We start from the raw sequence: 21,490 nt of genomic DNA on the forward strand, positions 1-21,490 counted from the left end.
CAAAGCAGCTAAACAAACATGACTCTTTGGACCAATCACAAGCAGCGCTCTGAGGAAGACGACGAGTCACTGTTTTATAAGAAAATACAGTATCGTGCAACAGGACTGAAAACAGTTATATAAGATTGTTAACAACAGAATTCAAAGTGGAGCAAAAGTCACAAAAATGAAACTGAAGAATCTAAGTTATATAAGAAGAGTCTTTTTACATGAACGGCTGGTTTTAACGCAGCTAGGATAAATAACTCTTCATACTAGTTAATGACCTTTCTATTTATCTCTGCAGGTAGCTGCCTCATTCTGCTGGCTGTCAAAGTCAGGTTGTCTGTCAAAATGAGTATGAGTTGTTGTTTTTTTAACACAGGAAATGATTGGTGTTAAATGCTGAAAATGAACACACACACACACACACACACACACACACACACACACACACACACACACACACACACACACGTGTCTTATCGAGCGCTGCAGCTGCAGAAGCAACAGATGAAGGGCAGCCAGCGACTCTGCTGACATTTCTGAGTCTGGTCCAGAGGTTAAAGGACCGCTCAACCAAACTTCAGCATTTAAAGATGAAAGAAGAATCCAACTAGGAGTCTATAAAAAACATCTGCAGCTCAGTTTCACTATCTCTAAAACACAGAACACCCAGTAAACAGGATGTTTGGCCATCTGAACCTATTTATGAGGATTTAAAAAGCAGCAATTTCTATGCTGTCAGTCATTTGGAGAGTGTTTTCAAACGGTAGAGGTGATATTTTGGAACAAAACTCTTGTCAGAATCGAACTATTTTGCACTTTAAAAGGCTAGTTCAGGTGTTTCTCAGTGTGGTTGCATGAGCTACTTCCCCATAGTCAGTGTATTACCTACAGTAGATGGAGTACCAGCATGGGAGCAAAGTGATGTACTGCTTAAGACAGATTTTAGACACCTAAAAAAATCAATATCAGTTTAAGTGTTCGCTATATTTAGAATATTTTCACCGCTTTACCTCGCTGTCAGACAGCCCTTTCTGACGGGGAATAGGCTTGCCGCGGTAGTCGGTGTAATTGGTGTTACACAATGTTCAGGCACACACTGATTACATGACGTACCCACGTTTCTTTTTATAGAAATAAAACCCATTTAGTTTAGTCATGTTATCAACACATAGTCGGACAACGGACACTATAAACTGAGAGTGAAAGTGTCTGCTCCGTGTGGATTTCACACGCGGGACGAGAGAGAGTTGACAGACAAGATGACGCCGGAGGATTTGGTGTCAAAGTGAAATGCAAAAGCATCTGGCAATACTTCAAACCCAATCCTATAAGGGAACCATAACGTTAATGAGGCAATCCGTGGTGGAAACCTGCAGCTCGCAGCGAAAGCTCGGAGAGGCCAGACACACCGCCACCCGATGTTAAAGATCAAAGTCAGCGCTCTGCAGATATTGAGCACCATCTTTGTCCAGTGTAATCTGTAACACCGGTGTTGTCACAAGTTTATTAACCGGTAGGAATATTTCCTCACCGTCACATCCCTAACGGGGAACTAAAGCCTTTATATCCATCTCTTTTCAAAGCCACCAGACTTTGACTCAGAACACAGGAGTTGCTGATCTACCGCTGCCGATCGGTTAGTTTGTTCGTGTTATTGTGTGTCTTAAGTTAATCTGAACTAACCCTTTAAAACACCAAAGTCACACGATAACACAAACAAACTGACCGATGGAGGCAGCGGTAGACCAGCAACTCCTGCGTTCTGTGAGGTGAAATTACTGTTTTTGTCAATGGAGTCTGGTGGCTTTGAAGAGAGCATAGATAACGGCTTCAGTTCCCCATCGGAAAGGGCTGTCTGTCATCTACTGGAGGTAATACACTGACTATGGAGAAGTAGCTCATACAACCACACTGAGAAACATCCAAACCCTTTAAGTTGTTATTACTGTGACAGAAGTTTAAGTATATTTCCTGCTGCTTCCTTTAAGGAATGCCTGCAGTGTTTCACTTTATTCATGCTACGCTTGTTTTCTCATGAGAGGTTGAAGGAGGCAGCAGGTTTCCATGAGAGGTTTGTGTTTGCCTGTTATTCATTTTGCGTTAATCTGCTGCGGCTGCTCAGAGAGTTCAGCAGGAGTTCTGACCGTCCGTGAAGATGACGGGGTCAGTCGGTCAGCCGGCCTGTCAGCCAATCCTCTGAGTCACCGTTAGTCAGCCAGCCAGTCGGTTACTGCTTCAGCCAGGCAGCCGGTCATTTCACCAGGCAGCTAGCCAACCAATGAGAGAGCAAGCCAACAAACCAGACCGGTCCTTCTGTTGATCCACTCATCAGCAGCAGACCATCAGCAAGTGAGCCAGCCGACCCGTCAGTCAACCAATCAGTCGGTCAGTTACATAATTAAAAACAGGACGCACTGAAGACCTTAAAGAGGAAACTGAAAGATGCACAGACCAACAGAGCCTTCTACGGTCAACACGACATCCCATCGACCACAAATTGTCGGTCATGTGAACGTTTTTGGAACAAGTCAGCATAATTACAGATGAGGACAGACTGGAGGAGAAGGAACGCTCGTACACATTATTCACCATGAGATGAATAAAGGTTGAGAATAACAGCTTAAAGACGGGAAGAGAGGAATCACCTCAGTGGACTAAACATTATGTTCCTTAATATGTTCAGAGCAGCAGCGGTCACGAGAAAACATACACCCCAATGAAACATGAAACGGAATCAGCTAGTGATGTTTAGAAGAAACAGACATGAGGTGAAGTCACATGCCTTGAAATAAAACATATATTAGAGAGAGAAAAGAGTGAAAAGGTGGCCTCTAGTGCAGCATTTATTATGTTATTAATATATCTTAATTTTTTTTTACCTTTTTCAGACATTGTTTAGACTTTTACAGACATTTTTTCCAACTTTTTTTCCCCAACATTTTTCCAACTTTTTTTTTCAAAAATGTTTTCAGACAATTTTCAACTTTTTTTTTTTTTTTTTACCTTCTTCAGTCATTGTTTAGACTTTTTTCCCAACATAATATCATAATATCATAATATATATATATCATAATCCCGATCCTATCTATCGTCCCCGGGACGACGGGACGCCATTAGTCTCGAGCCCTGGCGGTACCTTCTGTACTGTAGAAAAAAAGAGTGCGGTCACGTTTTCAGAATTTTGGCGTTGAATTGGTACCGAAGTATTAGTTCTCGTGACATCACTGCTAAGAACCTGATAGCGCTGCAACTGATAATTCTTTTTTATTGATTATTCTGAGTATTATTTGTCTGAATCGTTTAGTCGACGACTGTCGAAAAATGGTGAAAAACACTGATCAGAGATTCAACGAAAAATGTTTTTTTTAAAACAGAGAAAAGCAGCAAATCATCTGAGAACCAGAGTATTTTTAGCATTTAATAAATGACTTTTTGATTGATGGGCGGGTCAACGTTCTGTCTGATGACTATTGATTGAACACAGAGAGGAATCTGGTCCAGCTGACAGATTTCTCTGCTGAGCTCCTGCAGAGACACAGTCGGTCTGTCAGAGAGCATCATTAGGATTCAACAGAGACAACAGACAGACAGACAGACAGACAGATAGATAGATGGAGGCAGAAAGTGACCTGGACGTCAGGACACAGCTGCTTCAACACACTCACATCATCCTCCCTCTCTCTCTCTGGCCTGTCTCTACGCTGTCCATTTATTTTGGACCTCACCGTCTCCTATAATGACTTTAATCTCCTGTATCCCATCATCACCTCTCTGTCCTTCATTCTCTCTCTGTCTGTCTTTGTCTCTCTCACTCCCCCTCCCCCCCCTCTCTAACTATATATATTATATATATATATATATATTCAGAAACAAGGCGTCCCATCCTGAAGCTACTCATTATCATTCCAGGGCATGAAATGGTGGGGAGACTCGCTGGCGGCCATATTGCTGCTAAAGTATTACAGCACACAATGTGAGCGGAGCTAACAGAGAACCGACCGCGACCCCCCCCACCCCTCCCTGGGGGAGAGGACGGCCGCAAGATGGAAGCATAATGGAAACTGGAAGCTGAGGAGGAGGAAGAGGAGGAGGAGGAAGAGGGAGACAAAGGCCAAGAGAGGTCGACGTGTCTTTAACAGGAAGAGCAGGAACCTGGAGGGAAGATTTTAAACTCTGAGACTTCTTCAGGTTCGACAGGAACGCAGCGAGAATCGGCTGCCTGGCTATACATAGCAACGGTCTGTTATACATAGCAACGGTCTGCTATACATAGCAACGGTCTGTTATACATAGCAACGGTCTGCTATAGAGAAATTACAGACCACAGAGCGCTATGATTGATCGATCAGAATCGAGTATTCAACACAGCCGTGTAATAAATTATATTATTGTATTATAATCAGGTAATAATCAAAGTTAACACGATAATAACACATTAACGCAAATTCGTTTTAAGGCCACTAATTTCTTTTAAAGCAATCAAACTTTTGGAGGTTGTAGGGGCTCAGTTTTAAAGTTAGAGTGGAGATACTGGTATCATATGAAACTAGAAAACCTGATGAATGACAGGAATGACAATATCTGTCCTTGTTTTGTGTCGTTAATTGATTTACAATAATAAATATATACATACATTTGCATAAAGCAGCATATTTGATAAGAGGATTAAATACTTGACAAATCTCCCTTTAAGGTTCATTTTGAACAGATAAAATGTGATTAATTTGTGATTAATAGCGATTAACTATGAACAATAATGCGATCAATCGCGATTAAATATTTAAATCAATTGACAGATCCTAATAGTAACATATTATCATGCATCATCATCAAAGTTATTACAACTCATCCTGAGTGGAATGTAAATGTTGCGCTGTCATCTTGATAGATATTCTAGATATTTCAGTGCATCAGTGAAAACTTTGACCTGCTGGTGGCGCTAGACGTGGCCTGAGGATCATCTTCATGGGGCTGCGAAAACCTGCATCAGATTTAATGTTAATCTATCCAACAGAGATGTTTCACTCTGGACCAACAAGCCCAGTGTGACACTGCAATTTATACAACCTCACAATTTAGCTCACGAAAAGCAGAATTTGTGGGGATGAAGGCTGCAAAATAGAAATCTGCATTTGTCTGGACATGACTGGACCGCTCAGAAGACTTTTTATTCTTCGAGACAAACATACAATCTGATGCCTTCAACACCTTCCCACTTTTCACTTTCACACATTCTGATTGGACGGGGAGCAGCAGCAGCAGCAGGAGGGGGGGTGGGAGGTGAGACAGACAGAGAGAGAGAAAGAGAGAAAGACTTCATCTGCTGTTTGTTTCATGTGCAAAGATTCACAGAGAGAGAAACAGCAAGTGAGAAAAATATGAGGAGAACCGCTCTTCATTCTCCTCCAGGGGGGGGGGACGGAGAGGTAGAGAGATAAAGCTGCTCGCTGGGGAGGTTTTCCACTAATCAAGATCCATTTCTTTCCTGTTGAATCCTGCTGGATTACATCAAGTCAGCAGCAGCAGCAGTGAGGATGCAGAGCTGCTGCAGCTTCTCTCTCTCTATTTCTCTCTATTTCTCTGATTATGGATGAGGATGACTTCACTTTCTCTGTCTACTCTATTACTCTCTCTCTATCTCTCCTTCGCTCTCCACAGAAAACAGAGGCGGCGACTGAAAGAAAGATGGCGAGGGATGGAAACGAAACAAATACAAGCACAAAAAAAGGAAAAGGAGAGGAATCTGGATGAATGCAACAAAAAAGAGCATATAATTGAAGGAGGGGAGTGATGGACAGAGGAGGAAAGAGGTGGAGGATGGATGTGAGCGATGGTGGTGAAGAGAGGAGCAGCCCCTCCTATAATCCGACTGCACTTCAGCTGAACCTTCTCCTTATTCAAGCTCTCTGGATCTCCGTCTCAGGTTTCACTTCCTGCCCCTCCATCTTCTTCTCCAACCATCCTGATTATAGTTCAGTCAGCTCGACATCACAGGTTATTATTTTTGTATCAGATGTTAATGAGAAAGACGGAAGAGAAGAACGCCCGTTCAGAGGAGACTTTAAGTGTTGGCACAGACGCCGTCACGTGGGAAAGAACGACAGCCAATAGAGAACCGAGCTGACTGAAGATGGAAGGACTACTGCCAATACTTTTCACACATTTTTCATATTATACTAATATTTTGCACATGTCTGAATGGTGTTTCATGCTTTTAGCTTGTAGAAAGTCCTCTTTGAAAATAGATGTTATTTCATTTAGTTTTTACATATTTTATTACTATTTTTCACACATTTTTCGGATATTTAAAAAAATATTTTCAGACATTTTTTTTGTATTTTTCACAAATTTTACTAATAATTTTCAGTCATTTTTTGATATTTTTCACACATGTCTGACTGGTGTTTCATGCTTTAAGCTGGTAGAAAGTCCTCTTTACTAATAGATGTTATTTTGTTTAGTTTTCACATATTTTACTAATAATTTTCGATTTAAAATATTAAACATGTTCCATATTTCTGATGGGATATCCTGTTGTGTGCGATGACGCAGTCACGTGGGAAAGAACGACTAAGCTGACTGAAGAAGGAGGGACGACCACCGTCGTCACGGCGGCCGCAGCTAACACATGAGCTAATGCTAAACGTGAAGCATAAAGTAACTTGTTCATTTGTTTTTATTTAACGTGTCTCCATGACTTCATCCATCCTTCCTCAATGTTCAGTACAAAGTAAAAACTAACATCACTAATTCTTCCTGGCCGTCGTCCGCCATGTTTGTTTACACTGAAGCCACGTTTGATTTGATTTGAAATAATCTTTTAGTGTGGTCCGGCCTTAAGCAACAAACTGTAACCAACAGATACTAAAGGAGTTATGACTCTTATCGTGATGTGCATATAATCAATATTGAGTGATAAAAAAGGTCTATAAAGCCCGACACCCTGTAGCCATCCTCTCTCTCTTCTCCTAAGTCTCTCTCTCTCCCACTGGGGATATGGAACAGGAAGTGGAATGTGGGTCAGAGCACATATGATGCCGAGATGTGCACAGGGAGTCGAGTGGACACACACACACACACACACAAATAAACATTACATGGGATTGGGGTGTGTGTGTGTGTGTGTGTGTGTGTGTGTGTGTGCGTGAAAATCTCAAGCGTCTCCAATGCAAACAACTTCCTCTCGTCAACCGTCGTTCTTGGCGAGCATCCAGACAAACTCTCCGTGTTTATTTTAGAAAACGGCTGAACCGTGTGGAAAAGAGAGAGTCGGACCGCTCTGAAAAAAACATCCTGAATATTCTCTACATGTGCGTTTCTCTTCAGCCGCTCAGCTCGTATGAACACATTAACATATTCCCATCAGGTGTTCCTGATCCTTCTTCATGTCCTCTCTTTAATCTCCACAGCTGGAAACCTGCAGCCTGCCGGCTACAGTGAAGGTAGGAAACGGCCTTTAAAGTGGCTATAATCAATATGCATCACATGACTTCTTGTGTGTGAGCGGGGTCGTTCATAGTGACGGACCTACAGACAATTATCACCCCAATTCTGCTGTTCCCCTCAGATCTACGGAGCCTTTTACACCTTCAGCTCATTGTTTTGGTTTTAGGTTCATTCTCTAGGCTCTCATGGCATCATCATGGCAGCCTTGAAATGAAACTGGTGAGCTCGTGTTTACGAAACGGGAAGTCATGTACACGATATGCTTGGCATTCAAGTGGTTAAGTCGTGAGAACACCGCTGCTAAGCAACGATAATATTAACGTTACTGTCGGCATCTAGCAAACGTTCCACTAACGAGGTTGTGAATACCATACAGGGGGCGTTCATATGGACTCTTCTCGTGAACACGGTAAACACAACCCCATTTGACCTGCTGAGCATCAAAACCACAGACATGGGGAACACAGCGAAGCATGTAGCTAATATATCCCTCCGTAAATGGAGGAGACCAAAAACAGAGCTAAAAGGAGAGTGAATATATTGGACTTACATTCACTGGGAGGCCAGAAACACAACTCCAAATGAAAGCTAATTTTCAGGATGTGTAAATAAGCTAAACTGTTTTCTAACAAGTTCACCATGACAACTTAAAATGTGATTGTCAATATTGTGCTCACAGCTCGTTTCCACTGCCCCGAGTGGCCCAAAAATCACAAAAATCAGTTATTGAAATGTTAAAGAAGTATTTAAACCGTTAGTGCCACATTTCCACAGCATGGTACGGCGCTGCACGGTTCGACTAGACTCGCTTGGAACTGTTCTTTCTTGGTTTTCCATTAACAAAGGAATTTCAAGAGCACCGATACTTCAGTTACAAGTTGATGCCAAAATTCTGAAAACGTGATTGTACTCGTTTTTCTAAAGTACTGCAGTTACCGTAGGTACCGTCAGGGTTCCAGACTAACGTTGTCCCGGGGATGATAAAAAATGTGTTTGGGATGCAGTAAACTCACCGTCAACGCGCCCTATTTTTTCCCTGAGAATGCTACATTGTGTTGAAATCAGCAGGACGAGAGCTAGTTAACTCTAGCTGTTAACTCCGTGCAGGACTGTGCTGCTTACCGGCTGCTAACAGCTAGCGTCAACTGGCTCTCGTCCTGCTGACTTCCAACACGGGAGATGCCTTACATTATGATGTGCTCAGGCTCTATTCAGTAAAAATAAGTATTGGGTGAAGGTAAATTCTGACGTTATAAATATGTGTTTAAATGTTGTTAAATGTAGTTTTTGGTGAGAAACTTGAATAAATCCAGATGTCTGAAGGAGATGTTTTCAATATAAATATAAAATAGATAATAGAGAGAGAATTATGACCTGTTTAACTTCCTAACAAAAAACAGCTTTACTTCAGTTTTTTATCGTGGTATCCAATTGGTATCGTCTACTAAATTTGTGGTATCGTGACATCACTATTACCGATGAAAGAATCCAGCGAGAGAACACATTGTGTTTGTGCCGCGTTGAAGATGATGTCACGGTAGTTTCACGTGGCGTTGCTATGACAATCAGCTAAGAATGCCACCTACACTGAGGGGGTATTATCCACAGTGGAAAACTAAATTGAGAAAAGTACCTGGTACCAAAAGTGAGTCAAGTCGAGTCATACCATGGAGTGGAAATCCCTTTAAGTGAATCATTTTAAGTTCTACGCTTGTTGTTTTTTAACAGGCCAAGCTCAAAGTGGATATATCAGTTGTTTTTCTTCATTGTATTCATTCGTCTACTTAAAACACAAAGTATTAATGCTGATATAATGGATTGATTTCCCTGACGGACTCAAACTGCTGTGGTCATTGTTTCCTTTAGAGGCGAGTCAGACTGCAGCCACGGGGAGACCGGGAGGGCAGAAAGACTGCAGAGGTGGCAAATGTTCAATAGTCTAAAAATAAAATGCTGCAAAGAAAAAGAAGAATACAAAACACTACTCAAAGTACGCTGCCAACCCTTTTTTTAAAAGGGTGGTTGTGTTTTAAATAGAAGTGGTTCCATTAGCCTTCATTGACAGCAGACAGAAGATAAATAATAAGATTAAAAGGAGATTCTATTTCACAACATTAGGTTTACTTTTCATGACTTTTCTCTCATTTTTACTTTCACCTCTTCAACCCTCCCTTTCAGCATAAATACGCAGTATATAAACATGTAATCAGTGGTTTTTAACATACTATAATGTGGTTGTAAGCAGGACATTTTTAAGTGTTTATTAATGTATAGTGAATTTATAGTTGTCAACAATTATAACTTCTCCTATGAAGACATTTTAGATTATTACTAGGGTTGTCAAAGTTAACGCGATAATAATGCGTTAATGCATATTAACATTATAACGCCACTAATTTCTTTAACGCAAATTGTGATTTTGAGGTTGTAGCGGCTCAGTTTTAAAGCTAGAGTGAAGATACTGGTATCATAGTAAACTATAGAACCTGATGAATCCATCGGTACCAACCATGTCAGACTAGCTGGTCATGAAGGAGGTTAAATAACACTCCAAACTTACGCTAAATGTTGGTGAGGAAAAACTGTCATGTCCATTTTCAAAGGGGTCCCTTGACCTCTGACCTCCAGATCAGTGAATGTAAATGGGTTCTATGGGTACCCACGAGTCTCCCCTTTACAGACATGCCCACTTTATGATAATCACATGCAGTTTGGGGCAAGTCATAGTCAAGTCAGCACACTGACACACTGACAGCTGTTGTTGCCTGTTGGGCTGCAGTTTGCCATGTTATGATTGGAGCATATTGTTTTATGCTAAATGCAGTACCTGTGAGGGTTTCTGGACAATATCTGTCATTGTTTTGTGTTGTTAATTGATTTACTATAATAAATATAAACATATATTTGCATAAAGCAGCATATTTGTCCACTCCCATGTTGATAAAGGGATTAAATACGTGACAAATCTCCCTTTAAGGTTCATTTTGAAAAGATAAAAATGTGCGATTAATTTGCTATTAACTATGGACAATCATGTGATTAACAGCCCTAATACATACATAGCTTGTCCTATAAATGTGACTTTAGTATTAGAGTTGTTAAAGACAGACAGACGGCACAATCCTCTTCAGCATAACTGTTGACCCAGATTAAAGGATTTCATGTGACAGCCGTGAAGACTCCTCCTCTTTAATTAAGGCGGCTGGGCAGGAAATGGTCAAGTGACCTCAAATATGTGTTTGTGAATATTTTTCATATTGTCTCACTTAAGTTATTTATTCAATGATGAGTAACACAAAAGGCAAAGGGGGGGAGGGGAAGGCACTCAGTTCCACCACCACGGACGCAGCGAGATGTAGTTTTAGAACATTTCTGCATGTACACACACACACAAAGAAACACTGGCTCCGATTACAGCGGCAGAAACAGCCCTCTGGGTCCGGACTCAACTCTGGGGAAGAGCTGGCGAGCACGGGCCGAGTATGCACCAAAACACATGCACACGCACACGCACACGCACACGCACACGCACCAGCCGATCTCCAGTCTTTAAGACTATTGGCTAAAACAGGAAATTTAAAATCTGTTGAGCTTCAAACACAAACTCAGCTTTATCCAATGAAGAAAAACAACCACTAAGAGGGTTGGAAGCCTGAAAATGATGAGGACTATTTTTGGAGAGAAAACATTGACATGAGGAAGCAGAGCGGAGAGAGACGGAGACGGAGAGAGAGAGAGAGAGAGAGAGAGAGGGCGAGGGAGCGGAGTCAGAGAAACTGTTTGTTTTGGTGTGATCTGTTATATTGAACGCCTGAGTAAAGAGTTAGTCCTGATATAAGCCGACAAACGCAATGAAACTAAATTTAGGATCAAATCCACATCTGCAGAAGCTGTGAGTCTGGTAACTGCTACAACCGTCTCCTGCATTATTCATGCATCCATCCCATTAAACTAGACTTTATATTTAATTCTCTCTTCAAAGTAGAAATATTTTAACATACAGTAGCTGTGTAAAACCAAAACTCAAACAACTGAGTCAACAGAAGAACCGTTGAGCTTCATTCACCACCACGTCTGACAGAAGAGAGAGATAAGCTTCCACATGATCTACAGAATGATTCAACAATCCTGCAAAAAACGTGCAGCAGCAGTTTAACCAGCATGCAGTTAAAAATAACACGTCTACGCTGACAACTATGGAGTTAAAGGAGTGTCTTAAAAAAGAATAAATCTGTTAAATAAGAAAAATAATTAAAAGAATAAATAAATAAAAAATGTGTAAATATAAACACAAATAAATAAAAGAATAAATAAGTAAATAAAAAACATGGAAATATATAGAAAAAATTAATAAAATTAATAAGTGAATATAAAAATGTGGAATTATGAAGGCAAAATAAAATAATAAATTAATTTGGAAATATAAAACAAATAACTTATTAAAGAATAATTATAAGCATTTTCTTTTATTTTCACATTTATTTGTTTATATATGCATTTATATATTTTTTTAAATATATATATTTATTTATTTTTGCATATAAATTACTCTTTATTCTGTGTATTTTTAAAAGGAAGAGCATCTATCTACTTTAAAAGATGTAATTTATTTATTTTTATCCCTTTTTTTCCCTTAATTTATTCTTTTAATTATTTATATTTACATTTACACATTTATTTATTTTTTCTTTTACGGACTTATTCTTTTTCAATGGCACTCCTATGACTCCATAGACAAAAATAAGTGATAGTGGTTCTGTGTGGAAGGAATTTCTAAATGAAACAAACATAAAGCCATATTTCCATCATGTTTTCTACATCGTTTTCCTGTTTGAGGTTTAACTGCTGCTCTTTTTATTCTCTTGTTGTGTCCTCTTGTTCTGGTTTGATGGCATCCAGCTGGAGAATCAGCACCACCAGCTCTTTATCTCGATGAACCCAACTAGCAGAATTAACTGTGGATGTAAACCCGGCTGATGACAACTACATATTAAATGGAGCGGTGTTTACTGACCTCGGTGACGTCCATGACCTTGATGGCCGCCAGTTGTCCCGTCTTGACATGTCGACCCTGGAGAGACAAACAGAAGAGAGTTGAGATGAGGGGAAAGGTAAACTTTACATTTGTGTCCCACGTGCAGCCTGCACAGCATCACAGTCATGTATGTTACTATTGTTCAAGTATGAATAGTCAATTAAAAGCACAATATGACTGACCATTTTCTTTTTTCAGTGTTGGTGAAAGAAGCAAAAAAGTGACCAATTCATGACAAGAACAAGGCTGTGCTATAAAAATAGCTTTCCGGTTTAATGAGCTGAGCAAACACACACATTCACACCACGTTCATTACAAGTTATCTGCCTCAAACATAACGTGGACGACTGCAGGCGATGGTCCAAACCTTCAGACTGAACACGTGCAAGGAATTCAATCATTACTCTCCTCTTTTTCGTGGATAATGCAAATATTAACTGCCACACGCACAATACAAGTCCTTGCCCACCAGAATGGCACCTACATGTATAGAGCTAAGCAGCGAGTGCACACAGCAGCCACCACGAGAGAGAGTCTGGTTTGCGAGCGCTGGAAGGCGTCCACGCTCTCACAGGTAACTCTGCTCTCGAGGTTTAATCCTGCTTGTGCGAATCGACCTGACCTTTGACAGTTTTTTTCAGACTTCATTTCTTCTGACATTTTTCAGACTTTTTTTCAGTGATTTTTCAGAATTCTTTTTCATGAGACTTTTTTCATCAGACTATTCTTTTTGGACATTTTTTTCAGACTTTATTTCTTCCGACATTTTTCAGACTTTTTTTTCCAGACTTTTTTCAGACTTTTCTATTCAGACATTTTTCAGTCTTTTTTTTTTTTCAGACTTTTTTTTTTACATTTCTTCCGGCATTTGTCAGACTTTTTGTTCCCGACATTTTTCGGACTTATTTTTTTTACGGACATTTTTCAAACTTTATTTCTTCCGACATTTTTCTGACTTTTTCTTTCCCGACATTTGTCCCGACATTTTTCAGACTTTTCTTTTCAGACTTTTTTTCTGACATTTTTCTTCAGACTTTATTTCTTCCGACATTTTTCAGACATTTCTTTCAGTCTTTCTTCAGACTTTTTATTTTTATTTTTATTTTTTTTACCTTTTTTTCAAACATTTTTCAAACTTTATTTCTTCCGTCATTTTTCAGACTTTTTTTTTTTGGATTTTTTTTCAGACTTTATTTCTTCCGAAAAAAAATTTCCAGATTTCTTTCAGACCATTTTTCAGACATTTTTTTTCAAACTTTATTTCTTCCGACTTTTTTCAGACTTTTTTTTTGTAAGACTTTTTTTGCCTGATATTTTTCTGTCTTTTTTTCCAGACTTTTTTCAGACTTTTTTTTTTTTTTAATTTTTTTTCACTTTATTTCTTCCGACATTTTTCAGACTTTTTTTTTAAAAAAAAATTTCGGACTTTTTTTTTTTTGAAATTTTTTCTTCAGACTTTATTTCTTCTGACATTTTTCGGACTTTTTTTCCCGACATTTGTCAGACTTTTCTTCTTTTTTTTTTACATTTTTCGGACTTTTTTTCAGACATTTTTTTCAGTCATTTTTCAGAATTCTTTTTCATCAGACTTTTTTTTTTGGAAATTTTTTCAGACTTTTCTTTTCAGAATTTTTTTTAACTTTTTTTCTGACATTTTTCAAACTTTATTTCTTCCGACATTTTTCTGACTTTTTTTTCTTAAAACGTGTGACCAGGTTGGTGACAAGCATGAGGAGGAGGTGCCAGGCTGTTGTGGCTGCGTATGGATCTTCCACCCGCTACTGCGGGCGAGACGGACCGGTGATGCGCCCGACCCCGCGGGGCCGGGATCCCACCTCAGCCAGCGCGCACCGGCCCTCACTTTCATTGCGCCACAGGGTTTTGCTTGCACCCTCTGACTCGCGCTTCTGTTAGACTCCTTGGTCTGTGTTTCAAGACGGGTCGGGTGGGTTGCCAAGCCCGGCCCTGGGGGCACGATGCGGTTGGGGCGCACTGAGGACACACCTTGTCCACGGCCCCGGGAAGCACCTTCGCCTCAAGCCTTTCCAAGCCGACCTAGAGTCGGTCGTGGCGCACCGCCTCGTATGCGGGACTCCCCAGCCTGCCGTGTGTCGCTCACACCCTCCAGCTGGCTGTTAACGAGGCTCTTTTGGCACAGAGAAGTACTCGTATCGGTACTCGGTATCGGCGAGTACCCAAATGTAAGTTCTTGTACTCTGTCAACTGTTACTCACTTGATTCTGAACTGATTTTCATGAAAAGTGAGAAATTGAACACGATACTGGTTGCTTATCGGGATTAACTTCAGTTATTGGTGCGGACCTAGTTGTGCTGGCTTTATAACAATATAATAGATAAAGAAATCTACACGTTTGGAAAAACTCTCAAAAGCTTACATTTTTAAATTTCCACTTAGATCAGAGCCTGCATATCCCAGAGGAAGTTGTGTCTATTCAGAAGTTAATGTTTTGGAATAAAGCTGATTAGGTCCACCCCAATGACTGCATTTAATTCCAATAAGCATCCAGTATCATTTCTCATGTTTATAGCAAACTGCATTTCATGAAAATCGGTTCAGAATCAAGCGACAACAGTCCATCTTGTAGAGGTCTGCTAATACACGTTGTAATGTTCACTAGTGGATCTCAACTCTCCAACATAAACACTCAAATTCAACGAGAAAGACCATTTTCACTCAGTCACCTCAGACGGAAAGACTCACGACAGAGAGAGAGAGTGTAAGTCTGTGAGACTTTTATGTCTTCATCATGTCTGTGCATGATGTGTGTCTGAACGGGCCACATGATCCGGTTTCCTTTGTGTGAAGCAGGACTGCGACACCTGAACCACCGACCCCCCCCACCACCCCCGTTCCTGAATGAGTTAGCGCGTTCGGCAGCTAGAGTGATGAGGGATTAACCCATTTGGGTTTTGCCAGAGGGGACATGTGGAGGCGGGGTTGGTGAAAAGGTCAAGGCTGATTGAGAGAGCAAACTGTAAAGATGACAAGAGAGCAAATCTGAGCTTGTGCTTTCTAACTGTGGGAACTACAGTAGAGTATGGGAAAGGAAACCGTGGAGGAGGAGAGAGGGAACCGCACGGCGAATTAAAGATATAGCAAAGAAGGAGGGGGAGGACATGACTTTTTAAGTTGAAATATGAATGTGGCTGCAGTGTGGAGTGCAGATAGTGAGTGAATCTGAAGAATAGCAACTACAAAACAAAGAGTAGGTGGGCTGATTGTGTTCTGTTGAACCATATCAGCTATAAAACAACAGAAACTAAAGGAAAAGAGAGTGAGATGAGGGAGGGAACGAACCGGAGCGAAGGGGAGAGGAAGGGAAAGATAAACAGTTTCAGTGCAGAGAGGAAACCGGGACATTAACAGAGTACATTCATTGGAAAGTCATTTTATACAAATGGACAACAAGTTATGTATTTGTGTGAAACTATGTAGGCAACTCTTCCAAAGCTTTTAACAGCCATTCATTTACAAAGTGTGCGTGTGTTTGGAATGCATTTGAAAGGACAGCTATTGCCTGGACCAATGGATTTTCCTCCATGTAATGTGAAAGGAGCTGTTGGCAGTCCTACATCAACTGGCCCAGTCCTACAACAACTAGCCCAGTCCTACAACAACTAGCCCAGTCCTACAACAACTAGCCAAGTCCTACAACAACTAGCCCAGTCCTACAACAACCCGCCCAGTCCTCCAACAACCGGCCCAGTCCTACACCAACTGGCCAAGTCCTACAACAACTGGCCAAGTCCTACAACAACTAGCCCAGTCCTACAACAACCCGCCCAGTCCTCCAACAACCGGCCCAGTCCTACACCAACTGGCCCAGTCCTACAACAACTGGCCCAGTCCTACACCAACTGGCCCAGTCATACATCAACTGGCCCAGTCCTACAACAACTGGCCCAGTCCTACAACAACCCGCCCAGTCCTCCAACAACCAGCCCAGTCCTCCAACAACTGGCCCAGTCCTACAACAACAGGCCCAGTCCTCCAACAACTGACCCAGTCCTCCACCAACTGGCCCAGTCCTACACCAACTGGCCCAATCCTACACCAACTGGCCCAGTCCTACACCAACTGGCCCAGTCCTCCATCAACTGGCCCAGTCCTCCAACAACTGGCCCAGTCCTCCATCAATTGGCCCATTCCTACATCAACTGGCCCAGTCCTACATCAACTGGCCCAATCCTACACCAACTGGCCCAGTCCTACACCAACTGGCCCAGTCCTCCATCAACTGGCCCAGTCCTCCAACAACTGGCCCAGTCCTCCATCAATTGGCCCATTCCTACATCAACTGGCCCAGTCCTACATCAACTGGCCCAGTCCTCCACCAACAGGCCCAGTCCTACACCAACAGGCCCAGTCCTACACCAACTGGCCCAGTCCTCCATCAACTGGCCCAGTCCTCCATCAACTGGCCCAGTCCTACAACAACTGGCCCAGTCCTCCATCAACTGGCCCAGTCCTACATCAACTGGCCCAGTCCTACAATAACTGGCCCAGTCCTCCATCAACTGGCCCAGTCCTACATCAACTGGCCCAGTCCTACACCAACAGGCCCAGTCCTACACCAACTGGCCCAGTCCTCCATCAACTGGCCCAGTCCTACATCAACTGGCCCAGTCCTACAATAACTGGCCCAGTCCTACATCAACTGGCCCAGTCCTCCATCAACTGGCCCAGTCCTACATCAACTGGCCCAGTCCTACAACAACTGGTCATCCTGGAGCTGTGGACGGTTAGTGGGAACGTAGTGGACTAGTGTGTGTCTCCATCAGCCTCTATTAAACTCCAGCATCCATCTTACTGTAGGAATGCTGAGTCATCCGTTTCTCATCCCAACACACACACACACAGAAGGGAGGTATTTCTGACGTACTAATACACACACACACACGCACACACACTCACCAGATACTAATGAATGGACTCACCACTTTTACATTCACACACATAGAATGAGAAGAAGCCTGACCTTTCTCCCGGCTGACTCAGTCTGACCTCACTAACTTCTTCTCTGATGACCAAAGGCCTCTTTAACAATGGGCTGCCTCCAGCGTGTTTCAGCTGACTTTGCAGTTTGATTAAAGCTTCAGAATGTGAGTTAACTGGGTTTATTCATAACCACAGAGGGAGACTGCACTAATGGTGTACATTATTATTATGTACATTAATGAGCTTCTACTTCTCTCTTGATTTATTCCCTCAGTAAACATTGTAAACATGAGTTTATGGTCTCAATCTCTAGTTTCAAGTCTTCTTCAATACAGCATGATGTTCATTTAGTAAATGATGGTCCCAGTTAGAGTCAGATAGACCATAAAGCAGGGGATGCTTTAGGGCGGGGCTACCTCGTGATTGACAGGTCGCTACCACGGCGTTGTCCGGTCTGGGAGTTGTCCGTGTTTTCGTCTTAGAGCTTTAACCCTTTCACATTGTGTTTTCACTTCATCAAAGTTAGTTATAACATTTTGGTCGACTTCTTCGGTTGTACTTAGCTCCACCCTCTTGTGTTACTTCTGGTTGCTGAAAACCAAGATGGCGACGGCCAAAATACGGAACTCAAAGCTTCAAAACAGCCGTTCACAAACTAATGGGTGACGTCACGGTGACACGTCCACTTATCTTAGTCTATGGTCTGCACACACACACTACTGGAGCTACACACTGACTAACAACAGATACTCAAGTAGACACACACACACACACACACACACACACACACACACACACACACACACACACACAGAGACTAACATACAGTGTAGGAGCTGCTGTCTGGACACCGCAGTGACATCATGACAGACGCTGATGAATGAGTATCTTTATATACACACATGACTTCTCGAGGTTCAGTTTCATAAGAGTCCTTGAAGAGAAAACCAACCACTCGTGACCAGTGTGTGTGTGTGTGTGTGTGTGTGTGTGTGTGTGTGTGTGTCTGTGTGTACCACAGAGATATAAGTAGTTGCTGGGAATATGGTGTGTGAATGTATTTTATTTATTTATTTTTTAAATTATATTTATTTATTTATTCATTAATTTATTTATTTATTTCTTATATTTTTTTTCTCCTCCCTTGTTTTTGAATACTTTTTCAATTTGCAGTTACTATCTGTTGTTAGATGTACATATAACTATATTTTTTATGGTTTAGGTTGTTTTTTTGTTTCTTTTTTCTTATGGAAAAAAGATGTAGGTGTGTGCGTGTGCGTGTGCGTGTGCGTGTGTGTTGTGACAGTTTTTCCTGCATCCTCTCGTTTTCCGATCTCGTTGGGAGACATTTTTCCTTCAATGACGCAGTTTTCCCAAAAGGTGATAATCAACAACAAGACGCTGTCTAAATGATTAAAGATATTTGTGTGTGCGTGCGTGCGTGCGTGAGTTCTCCGTGTGTGAGAAAGGTGACCTCAGAACACAGACTGTAATAATTACAGAACCCCCCCCAAACCGCCAACACACATACACACACACACACACACACACACACACACAGACAGACAGACAGACAGCTACACAACGGTTAAAAGATGACATCATCTTCTTCTCTGGTTCCTTTGTTCAGAAACAACACACACTCACACACACAACCCACACACACCTGGTACACACACAGTGGTATCCTTGTATAGTCTCCTTTAGGGCTGATCCGAATGCTTTGAAGCTTTGACCGTTGCCATGGTAATCGACCTCCAAATCCATATTCCAATGCTTTGTTTTTTGTTTTGTTTTATACAAGTATGTAATTAAAAGTATAAATCCCTAAAAAGCCCGTGAAATAAGGAATAATCCCACAACATGATTCATTATTTATATTCAACATTCATTATTATTAGTTATTCTCACAAGGATATCGCCGTTTGTTATGTGTAGAGGTGTGTGTGTGTGTACAGTAGTGAGGCAGCGGCGCTGTTACCAGAGCTTCGAAGCCCAAAACACGGTGTTTGGGACGGCCCTAATATTCTTAGATCAGTCATTTTTACTAATATTTAAGTAACGTCTGTGGGTTTTCACCACATTGGATTTTAAGATGCATTAGTTATCCTCTTAATGGAAAATCAAGCATCTCAATAACAATGATGACGCTCCCATCCACACCATTTAAGACCTTCACCTCTTCACCTCAACCAGACCGGGGTGAATCAAGTTCTTCACTGAAGCCACATTACAGGATTCCTAGGAATTAAAATAAAAGCAAAAACGGGAACAAAAGCAGCCTCAGTTCTATATGAATGTAGATGATGCCGTTATTGAAACTCCGTTCAAACATTATATAATCCTGCTGTCATCCGACTCTCCCATGTCCAGCAGCACCACGACCCGTCAGCACCGGGCTCGGTCTGGTCCCTCTGTGTGGGACGTTTGGACCCGTCAGCACCGGGCTCGGTCTGGTCCCTCTGTGTGGGACGTTTGGACCCGTCAGCACCGGGCTCGGTCCGGTCCCTCTGTGTGGGACGTTTGGACCCGTCAGCACCGGGCTCGGTCCGGTCCCTCTGTGTTGGACGTTTGGACCCGAGTCTCCCTGACTAATGGGAAAGCCTGGGGGGCCCGGCGGGGGGGAGGAGGCATCAGTGTTGGTTTCACAGATTTTAGGCTCACATGGTCTCAACACGTTTTGTTTTCAGACGCCTTCGAGGCAAAGTTACTATTTGTGGGAAAAACTTTCACGACTGAGACAACTAAGCCTTAGCTTTAGCTCCATTGACGGCTGATCACAGTTATTTCTTCAAGCTGAAGTCCTTGAGATCAAATTTGAAGATTTTTTACCAAGTTGCTGGTGTAAGATTTATTATTTTAACAAATAATTTTGAAGATTTTTTAACAAGTTGCTGGTGTACGAGTTATTGTTTTAATAATAAATAAAAAATTCTGTTAATTTTTAAGATTTTTTACCAAGTTACTGTTGTACAATTTCTCATTTTAATAATAAATACAAATTCTGTTAATTTTGAAGATTTTTTTTACAAAGTTACTGGTGTACGATTTATTATTTTAATAACATATAAAAGAAATTATGTTAATTTTGAAGATTTTTTACCAAGTTGCTGGTGTAAAAGTTATTATTTTAATATTAAATAAAAATTCTGTTAATTTTGAAGATTTTTAACAAGTTGCTGGTGTACGATTTATTATTTTAATAATAAATAAAAATGTGTTAATTTTGAAGTTTTCTTTTTAACAAGTTGCTGGTGTACGATTTATTATTTCAAAAATAAATTCAAGTACTCTTATTTTCGAAGAGTACTTGAATTGTCAGAGAGTCGCTGATGTACGATTTATTATTCTAATAATAAATAAAAATCTAATTTGTTTAAATAAAATTTAAATTTGTATTATTTATTACATTTTGTTTTACAAAGTTAGGAAAACAATGTTTAACCTGATGAACCAATGATTTTTTTTTGTACTGAATGTCTAAACAAAAAGTCCAACCTGCAAATGCAAAGTCTTCACCACGTTTCAGACGGACTGTAAAACACAGAAGAAACGCTGAGTCAGCAGACTGGCGAGGAGCTCCGAGCTGGAAGAGGTCACAACACATCACCATGATGTCATTGGTTGTTTTACACTTTTTATCAACTGCTGACTGCGGGCTTTTATTTGGCTGAGCTGACCAGACAAAGACACTTTTGCTAGAAAAGAGAATGAATTAGTCTAAAACAGAGCTTTAACGGTGCAATGTCTGATAATTACCATCTAATAAATACTGTAAAAGTGGAGAGCTTGGACCAGTGAACACATTTACAATCAATGATAATAAGTCAATGTTGTGTTTATAGCTTGTTCTGCTGCCCACAAATGGCTGAAAGAAATCGATTATTAGTGCATTCAAATTATTCTTTGTGGTGAAATTATTTTTTAATCAGTTTTTTTATGTCCGTCACCAGAAGCCATAAAAGTGTTAACTCATGTTTGCCCTCAACAAACAGCTCGCTTGTTTGTGCTGTAAAACAATCCTTCACATTTCCATCCACATCCAACAGCAGCTCACAATG

The 21,490-nt window shown here is 41.1% G+C and overlaps 1 protein-coding gene across 6 annotated transcripts in view; it reads right to left on the minus strand.

Moving 5' to 3' along the window:
* Positions 1-21,490, minus strand: part of LOC141781911 (mitogen-activated protein kinase kinase kinase kinase 4-like) — a 117,540-nt gene that overhangs the window by 51,570 nt on the left and 44,480 nt on the right. For all 6 annotated transcript variants that reach the window (XM_074657887.1, XM_074657884.1, XM_074657886.1 and 3 more), the window contains exon 3: positions 12,449-12,505. In XM_074657887.1, the coding sequence (XP_074513988.1) occupies positions 12,449-12,505 (57 nt within the window). The remainder of the gene's footprint in view (positions 1-12,448; positions 12,506-21,490) is intronic.

The sequence above is a fragment of the Sebastes fasciatus genome, chromosome 14, assembly GCF_043250625.1.
Source record: "Sebastes fasciatus isolate fSebFas1 chromosome 14, fSebFas1.pri, whole genome shotgun sequence".
In the NCBI taxonomy this organism is placed as follows: domain Eukaryota; kingdom Metazoa; phylum Chordata; class Actinopteri; order Perciformes; family Sebastidae; genus Sebastes; species Sebastes fasciatus.